General features: G+C 45.1%; 1 protein-coding gene across 1 annotated transcript; it reads left to right on the top strand.

The window, feature by feature from the left end:
- Window positions 1-759: 759 nt before the first annotated feature.
- On the top strand, window positions 760-9,440 carry LOC308303202 (uncharacterized protein; the record flags this gene model as incomplete). The annotated part of the gene is made up of 11 exons (XM_080747526.1): window positions 760-767; window positions 2,399-2,493; window positions 3,552-3,643; window positions 4,542-4,681; window positions 5,857-5,973; window positions 6,848-6,969; window positions 7,076-7,271; window positions 7,635-7,706; window positions 7,826-7,959; window positions 8,412-8,527; window positions 9,406-9,440. The coding sequence occupies 10 exons, from the start codon at window positions 760-762 to the stop codon at window positions 8,420-8,422; spliced, it is 987 nt and encodes a 328-aa protein (XP_080603652.1). The 3' UTR covers window positions 8,423-8,527; window positions 9,406-9,440.
- Between the last annotated feature and the right edge of the window lie 556 nt (window positions 9,441-9,996).

The raw sequence follows: 9,996 nt of genomic DNA, 5'->3' as shown, positions 1-9,996 counted from the left end.
CAGACTCCTCGTAGACCCTCAGTCTTCTCTTGAAGTCTGAGAATGTGACACTGTCCTCATTCTGTGTAACATGGACAGCTAGTGGCTTGAATGAGTCTGGCAGTCCATTCAAAATAGTGGCTATAAGCAGCCCGTCACTCATGTTCTCTCCAGCATCTTTAAGGGATGATATTATATTCTCAGCCCTTATCATGTCTGTCTGTCTGTCTGTCTGTCTGAGTGGGTGTCTGTCTGTCTGTCTGTCTGTCTGTCTGTCTGTCTGAGTGAGTGTCTGTCACAGCGTTTCTCCTCAGTGGCTGGAGCAATTGATCTGAAATCGCATCACCATTAGCATATCAACACACCTAACATAACTGTGAAGCCCGTTTGTCACTTTCACAAATCATATGCTGTATATTAGCATTTTTATGGTGTATCTATATCTATTCTGCATCTAGCTTGAGGCAATCTGAGTTCCCAGAGGTAATTTCTTCCGCCACTAGGTGGCGAAAACTAAGCTTGAGGCATATCTATTCTGCATCTAGCATGAGGCAACATGTTTAACCAGCTCTGTGTGTGTGTGTGTGTGTGTGTGTGTGTGTGTGTGTGTGTGTGTGTGTGTGTGTGTGTGTGTGTGTGTGTGTGTGTGTGTGTGTGTGTGTGTGTGTGTCTGTTTTCAGGGCCATCACACCCAAGACAGCGTTGACAGTGAAGAAACCTGCCACTACCATCATAACTAGTACCTACTAGAGCAAGATAACTAGTACCTACTAGAGCAAGATGTACATGTAAGTGATCCAAGTCTATGAGTCATTCCACGAAACCGGTACGATTTGAGGTCCCTCTAATCCTTTTAGCTGTATTTTATCTATTTGTGACTAGGTCTGGTACTTTGTTCCTTATGTCTGCATTGGTCATTTTTCTTTTTTGTACAGATTATCCAAGTACAGAATCTAAGCTTTCATATGATGTATCATTTGTTGAAATTGGAGCTTATTTGAAGAAGTTATGGACATTTTAAACTTGTTGCACCATAAAGCCCAAAGTGCTTAAAAAGCCATTTGAATGCAAGGAACATTTTGTCACCTCTGGGTAGCCAGAAGTGGGTGTGACAATGGGAGGGACAATAGGTACTTGTCTACACCCCTAAATCACTCCCCCCAAGTCAAACCACCCCCACAGTGGTATAGCTGTCAACTTCAAATGTGTCCGAGTTTTATTTAGTTATTTAGTAGATTTAGATTATTATTGCAAAACATATACATTACCCACTTAGCAGATCTACAAGCTCACAATGTGTCACCCAAATGGACACATTAGCCCGCGGACCCCCATTTGAAATGATACGCCAGGGACCCCCATTATAATGTGCAAGGCTCTATCATTGATTCTCAACCATTTACATTTCAAGGACCCCCAGTTTGTCATGCATCAGGCTCTGCTGTGTATACGGAACCAAATGGACCCATTCCATTTGTACCCATACCCATAAGGGTCCATTGTGTTCCTAACATTTAGCTGGGGACCTCCTAGAACTCCCTCAAGCACTTAGAGAACCAGGCTCTAAGCTGTGTAGTCCCAGCTTTGCAATAAAAAACGGATGCCCCCGCGATTTATTACCTTTATAGTTGTCGGCACGTTCTGAACTTATGACGGTAGGCTACAGGGAAAAGGTGTTGTGTAATATCCAATCCTTAATATAAAATCCAATCTTTGTTTCTCCACTGGAATTATATCCATCACGTTGATTTGTTTACAGTCGGTGGTCACACAGTTGTGAGCGTCATTGTCCACGACCACGCACCAGTGTGCTGCGCTGTAAATAACAGATCTCCAAGAGAAGGCAGCTCACTTTTGAACTAATGATTTGTAATGGTAAACGCTGAGTAAGTGAGTTCAGAGTCTCACAGCAGGTTATTTATTTAATGCTTAAAGCCAGTGAAACAATTAATAACTTTAGGACCGAAACTGTATCTTTTATTTTCACTACAGCCGAGTGAGCCTGTATAATGTCATTATCAAAACTAGCGTGAAATAATTATACAGACAGACTTTAGAACGCCTCTGCTTAAGAAGCTTTTAAATCTGCTATTTTCAAATCGACCATGTGTTTTAAAATAAACCCCTCCAGGATACTGTCTTCTGCTCCTCCATCCATTAACATACGCGAGATGACAAGTGCTCAGAACATGAAACTATAGCACAATGCATTCCGATGGCCAATAGAAACTGTAATTGTAAATAGCTACAGTACACAATGTCATTATTATGCAGGCCTACATTAAGCAATCAATGTCAGACAATGAGAGAGAGAGAGAGAGAGAGAGAGAGAGAGAGAGAGAGAGAGAGAGAGAGAGAGAGAGAGAGAGAGAGAGAGAATTCATTAACTAGGTGGTGATATTATCTTTCCCTTTTACAGAGGCAGGGTAACCGTGCTTGGGGTGACATTTGAGAGGGTCAGGATCAGCACCGTGCTGGGCTTGGCCATCATATTGGCGTTGCTGGTCTACATGTGTAAGTATTTTAAATGAATTGATATTGTACCTAGGGTTGCCAACTCCGAGAGTTTCAAATACGGGACACCTCATTATATTTCTGAGGAAAGGTGCGGCGGCAAAGCCACCGCCGAAAAATCGGATATTTTCGGTTATAAAGTTGGCTAAAACGGGCATTTTCCTATATTAAATCATATTTTTCCTTTCACAATATCATTTCGGGTGTCTTTGGGCCATGTCCTATTACCTTAAAATCATGTAGTGTATTTTTTATTTTATTTTTTCTTCCAAAACAGGTCTACCTGGTTCTCATGTGCCCACTCTTTGGTTACCCAACAATAGTTTAATCATATTGGCATACAGTAATAACCATTAGGTTTTAAAAACAAAATCAACGCATGCTTATGTTATTTCACATACCAGCCAGTCTGGGGTCGCTTTAGTAGTTGGCAGACAAGAAATACTGTAGTGCTCCCAGGAATACCAATATATCCATGGCTTATTTTCTGCTTGCTTTTTCACTTTGTTGTTTAGGCTATCACCTATCATGGATTCATGTCTAATCTGTTTGTACACAATCTTCTGTCACACGTTTTCTTTTTTAAAGACATTCAACTCGGTATCGCTCGCACTTTCGCGCAGGCAACTGTGGATTGTACCTACAGCCCATGGGAACGGATTGTGTAGGCGGCGGAGCGGCGGAGCCTGTGTCTTAGCAACACTGTGTTAATAAGCCAATGGGCTGCTTACAAACAGCGCAGCGCCTCACTCAGCAATGGGATGCAGCACTTGACTCAGAGGAGAGCAGAGTGGAAGCTCTCTGACAGGCAGAATCGCTGTCATTTCTCAATTAAATCATCCCGTCATTCATATTTATCCCCCAACCTTCAAATACGGGACAAAGAGCGTCCCGTTTCAGTTCAATACGGGACACGTCTTTTAGTTTCCAAAAAAGGGACGATCCCGTATTTTACGGGATGGTTGGTAACCCCAATTGTATTCTTTCTATGACCCAATGTGTGTCTTTGTGTGTCTTTGCCACGGATACAATTAAATGTTCGTATTTGTTTATTTCAGGGATGAACCGTGCCCCGCCAATGCCGGCAACAGGGGCAGGTGATGGCAGCACTGTCCCAAATGCCACGGCCCTGGCCGAGTGGAGTTTTTATGTTGGTTTTTATGGTTAGTAAAAGTTGAAGTTTATGGTTTAAAAAAATGAAGTTAATCTACAGTACAACCACCTACTTACTGTACAAGGAAACAAAAACTCAAAGAAAAAGGAGTAACAGACCATTTAGACCAGTGGTCCTCAGGAGTCATTGGCTGTCTAAACATGGTGATGTGGATAACACTATATATGGAGATAGTCTAGTCCAATATGTCATATGGGACTACCGTCATAGACAGTAGCCATTGTTAATCCGGAGTCAATGGCTGACTGTCTGTACAGGAAGTGATGTCACATGACATACTTTTTATGCCCATATATGAGTCCTAACATGGAGATGTGGATAACACTATATATGGAGATAGTCTAGTCCAATATGTCATATGGAACTACCGTCATAGACACAGCCATTGACTCCGGCCTAACAATGGCTACTGTCTATGACGGTAGTCCCATTATGACATGGACAAACTCCCCCCAGAATGATAACAACTAGAATCGTCAGAGAAACACTGTGGTTGGCCAGATAGTCAAGAATTGGCGCGACCTCGCCCTTTAGGGCGAGGTCGCATGTCACCCTGAGGTGTCTTACTAGTATTATCTTTCCCTTTTACAGAGACGATTTAGAACTTAAGCCTTGGGGGGCCAAGGCCAAAAAGATAAAGTGTCGGTGCAACACGGCAGTCACAGAAGGCCAAAAAGATAAAGTGTCGGTGCAACACGGCAGTCACAGAAAGCCAAAAAGATAAAGTGTCGGTGCAACACGGCAGTCACAGAAGGCCAAAAAGATCAAGTGTCGGTGCAACACGGCAGTCACAGAAGGCCAAAAAGATCAAGTGTCGGTGCAACACGGCAGTCACAGAAAGCCAAAAAGATAAAGTGTCGGTGCAACACGGCAGTCACAGAAGGCCAAAAAGATCAAGTGTCGGTGCAACACGGCAGTCACAGAAGGCCAAAAAGATCAAGTGTCGGTGCAACACGGCAGTCACAGTGGCAGTAACCGTGCTTCTTGCCCTCTGTGCCTTCTTCCTGTACATGGGTAAGTATTTCAAATGAATTGATTGTACCATCTAAGCTTGTGTTGAAACTCAGGGGTCTTGGTCTTGGCAGTAGTATCTGCAACTGGCTGTTTGACTTTTTGACAGGCAGGCCACAATCTGTACGAATAGGGAACAAGCATTCATCTAAGATATTGACCAGGACTGGAGCGCCCCAGGGCTGCTGCCTCAGTCCCTTGTTGTATAGTCTGTTCACCTATGATTGTGTTGCCAGGTGTGGCAATAATTCTATTCTCAAATTTGCAGATGACACCACGGTTATAGGACTAATATCCAACGATGATGAGAGGGCCTATAGGAGGGAAATTGAAGAGCTAACCCTATGGTGCCAGAATAACAATCTCTCTCTAAATGTTAGTAAAACAAAAGAGATCATCGTTGACTTTAGGAAGTCTAAAGTCAATCACAGTCCCTTAACCATAAATGGTTCACCTGTAGACATAGTGGACAGTTTCAAATTCCTGGGTGTTCACATAACAAACTCACTCACATGGTCTCAAAACAGCGAAGGTATCCTTAAGAAAGCGCAGCAGCGATTGTACTTTCTGAGGCGCCTCAGGAGATTTGGCCTGAGCACCAAGTCTCTTGTTAATTTCTATCGCTGTACCATAGAAAGTGTTTTGACAGGATGCATCACAGTGTGGTTTGGTAACGTGACTGTTCAAGACAGTACACAGTTACAGAGAATTGTGAAGAGAGCTGCCAAAATCATTGGCACAGAATTACCACAGCTACACACAATCTATAACACACGCTGTAAGAAAAAGACAGAGAACATCTTAAAGGACAGCTGTCATCCCGCCCATTCCCTGTTCTATCTCCTCCCATCCAAAAAATGTTACCAGAGCATCAAATCTCACACCACCCGTTTCAGTAATAGTTTTTATGCTCAAGCAATCAGGTTGCTTAACGAAGAGATGGAAGCGAGACGTAGGTAGTCATGTGCAATATACGCAGTTTTTAAACTGTACACTGTTACACTGTATGGTTGTTTTGTTGTTTTTGGGTTGTCCTGGGTGACCTGTTGTTGTCTTGTTTTTTGTTTGTAATAAGGCTGAGAGTGCTCCTGGCACAAGCATTTCATTGTATGTCTATACCTGTATGGATATGCATTTGACTAATAAACCTGAACCTGAACCTGATTTGTTTATTTCAGTTATGACCCGTGGCGGCCCTGCCCCTGCCCCTGGCCCTGCCATCTGCACTGTGGCAGCGATAAAAGAATGTCTCGCCAACGAGACTATCAGCCACACAGAAGCACACCTCATCAATTGTACGTAGACGTAGACGTTAACATGACTAGTGTTGTGCGGTTTTTCGGTGTTTCGGTTTGATACGGTGTTATAAAATGTTGACGGTCTCGTAAGCCAAAACCGAAAACCGTCACGTGACATGTGCGCCGCTGCCGCATCTGCCGTGTTTACGGAAGCAGCAGAAATCACTCCTGAAGGAGGAGACACAGAGCTAATAGTAGCAGCTGGACTGGAGGGAGACCTGGTCTCTAAAGAATAGTCAAGATAGTCAAGAATTGGCGCGACCTCGCCCTTTAGGGCGAGGTCGCATGTCACCCTGAGGTGTCTTACTAGTATTATCTTTCCCTTTTACAGAGATCAGTTAGAAGTTAAGCCTTGGGGGGCCAAGGCCAAAAGGATCAAGTGGAGGGGCAACACTGTTACTGCAGTGGTGCTTCTTGCCCTCTGCCTTGCCTTCTTCCTGTACCTGTGTAAGTATTTCCCTTTTACAGAGAGAAGATAGAAGTGCCTGGGGCCAAGGCCACAGGGATCAAGTGGAGGGGCAACACTGTTACTGCAGTGGCGGCCATGGTGCTTTTTATGCCCATATATGAGTCCTAACATGGAGATGTGGATAACACTATATATGGAGATAGTCTAGTCCAATATGTCATATGGAACTACCGTCATAGACACAGCCATTGACTCCGGCCTAACAATGGCTACTGTCTATGACGGTAGTCCCATTATGACATGGACAAACTCCCCCCAGAATGATAACAACTAGAATCGTCAGAGAAACACTGTGGTTGGCCAGATAGTCAAGAATTGGCGCGACCTCACCCTTTAGGGCTTTAGGGCGAGGTCGCATGTCACCCTGAGGTGTCTTACTAGTATTATCTTTCCCTTTTACAGAGAGGATATAGAACTTAAGCCTTGGGGGGCCAAGGCCAAAAAGATCAAGTGTCGGTGCAACACGGTTAATGCAGTGGCAGTAACCGTGCTTCTTGCCCTCTGTGCCTTCTTCCTGTACATGGGTAAGTATTTCAAATGAATTGATTGTACCATCTAAGCTTGTGTTGAAACTCAGGGGTCTTGGTCTTGGCAGTAGTATCTGCAACTGGCTGTTGGACTTTTTGACAGGCAGGCCACAATCTGGGGTGAACCTGTGGCCTGAAGACGCGTCCAGGCGCTACCTGTTGTGCCCACGCTCCATGTTCTGTGAGTTCCTGCCTGAGGGGAGCCTGGACGAGGAGCAGCCCAACACCCTGCTGATGGGCGAGGTGCAGGAGGGACACAACTACGAGCTGGTGGTCACCAACGCATCAGGACTGTACAGGTCAGGACTCGCTCTGCAGCCCAACGGGAACAGCTGTTGAGGCACGACAGGGCCCTAAACAAACAATGCATCACTTTTGGGTACATAATAGCGAGCCGAGCTGCATATCCGGTACCTTTTAAACCCTCTATAATTGGTAAAAACTGACCTGGAAATAACGTACTTGATACAGTCTGTTTTTTCACTCTCTTGCCTAATCTCTTTGCCGTTGTGACGCGTTGTGAGCTTGTAGATCTGCCCCAGAATAATGGATGTTGGGGATATTTTAATGATCTCATCAGTAGTTCATAACTTGGGAGGCGTTTGAGAACAGCAAATCGCCAACAATATTCGCTGAGAGTGTTTTGTTTTTTTGTATTACAGATACAGAATTGGAGATGTGGTGAAAGTAGTTGGTTTCCACAACCAGTGTCCACTGGTAGAGTTTCAATACAGGTAAAATATGATGTTTCTCATCTAATGCATGCACACAGTGCATGAGCATCACTGTATCCTCTTGTTGATGTTTACAGTTTTATGTACTGGTGACCGTTTTAACGGTTGATCTCTTCCAGACGTGGTCAGATGCTGAGCGTGCGAGGGGAGAAGGTGTCTGAGGCCTTGTTCCTCGGAGCCCTGAAGGCGGCCGTGGCCCTGTGGCCCGGAGCTCAGCTGGTCGACTACTGCTGCGCAGAGAGCGGCATCCTGGGTAACTAAGGACACATTTTCATTAAAGGGTGTGTTCGGAACACTGGCCATCTGCACTGTGGCAGCGATAAGAGAATGTCTCGCCAACGAGACACAGACAGACGCACACCTCATCAATTGTACGTAGACGTAGACGTTAACATGACTAGTGTTGTGCGGTTTTTCGGTGTTTTGGTTTGATACGGTGTTATAAAATGTTGACGGTCTCGTAAGCCAAAACCGAAAACCGTCACGTGACATGTGCGCCGCTGCCGCATCTGCCGTGTTTACGGAAGCAGCAGAAATCACTCCTGAAGGAGGAGACACAGAGATAATAGTAGCAGCTGGACTGGAGGGAGACCTGGTCTCTAAAGAATAGTCAAGATAGTCAAGAATTGGCGCGACCTCGCCCTTTAGGGCGAGGTCGCATGTCACCCTGAGGTGTCTTACTAGTATTATCTTTCCCTTTTACAGAGATCAGTTAGAAGTTAAGCCTTGGGGGGCCAAGGCCAAAAGGATCAAGTGGAGGGGCAACACTGTTACTGCAGTGGTGCTTCTTGCCCTCTGCCTTGCCTTCTTCCTGTACCTGTGTAAGTATTTCAAATGAATTGATTGCGACCGAAGGTCGCATATACTCTGAAGAATCGTGTCGCTTGAGTGTCCTTCCTTCCTTCCTTCCGTATCCTCGTGACCGTCCTTCCGTATCCTCTGTGATGTCAGTGTGATGTCAGCGAGTTGTGACATCACTTCCTGTACGGGGCGGCTACACGAAATGTGGATAACACTATATAGTGCGACGATTCGTAGAATCAAAGCTAGTTCGGTGGACGGTCACAAGGGGGGCGCGCACGCGGAGGGGGACGGGACACTGGGTCCTGCCCCCCCCCCCTTACCCAAGGTTCATAGGGAAGGTAGCTGGTGGGTCTCAGTCTGTTGCATAGCACTGCCCCGCCACCACCCCAGATCCACTGTCAGGTTCTGCCTCAGATCCCCCGTGGGGGGTCTCGGGCCAGAGCTCGCTGTAATAAGATAATGCCCTCGATACTCATGGCAACATGGGGATCGTGGGTCAGCGAGTAATGGCCCGAGGCAGAACCCATGCCAAACAATGCTTCACTTAGGATATAGATTCTATGCTGTCTTATAGTAGCGCTTAAGATAGGCTGCCAATATGATGCGCTTATATAGGCCTTAGATATTATGCTGTCTAATGCTTCACTTAGGATATAGATTCTATGCTGTCTTATAGTAGCGCTTAAGGTAGGCTGCCAATATGATGCGCTTATATAGGCCTTAGATATTATGCTGTCTCTATAGTAGGGTGCTCAATATGCCATGCTGTGTGATGCTTGCTTCTGCCTTCATGCATGTCACCCTGAGGTGTCTTACTAGTATTGTACCTTTCTATGACCCAATTTGTGTTTCTTTGCCACGGATACAATTAAATGTTTGTATTTGTTTATTTCAGTTATGACCCGTGGCGGCCCTGCCCCTGCCCCTGCCCCTGCCCCTGCCCCTGCCCCTGCCCCTGCCAGCTGCACTGTGCCAGCTATTGATGAATGTCTCGCCAACGAGACTATCCACCACACCGAAGCTAACCTCATCAATTGTACGTAGACGTCTCTACCCTCTTGATTCTAGAGATGGCAAGCTGGAGAGCAAGCGGAGGCTGCAGTTTTTTTTTTTTTTTGTTACCTGTACATTGTTTTTATGTGTACAAATTAATTAAAGATGCTTGAGTATTTCCAGTTCTCAGTACTTCTACTCCACTACTGTACATCTCAGTAGATCTGCTATTTTTGAAAAATCGTGAGAATTTGTCCTGGTGTGGAGTTATTTGATGGAAGTAGACAGCATTCGTTCGTTGAATTCATCAGATTTGTACACAGTAAAAGGTCAGTTGAAATGTTAATGATAGAAATATGTTCACTGAGGTCGGACTGTGCATTAGAGGTTCCCATGAGTAGACAAATGAATTCCTGTCAAAAACATTGCTCATTTCTCTAGTGTGAGACATAATTGTGGACAAAGTAAATTTGCTGGTTTGCTGAGTTAACGC

Source organism: Nannobrachium achirus, assembly GCF_963921795.1.
Source record: "Nannobrachium achirus genome assembly, chromosome: 18".
Taxonomy (NCBI): Eukaryota; Metazoa; Chordata; class Actinopteri; order Myctophiformes; family Myctophidae; genus Nannobrachium; species Nannobrachium achirus.
This window is presented reverse-complemented; position numbering and strand designations above follow the sequence as displayed.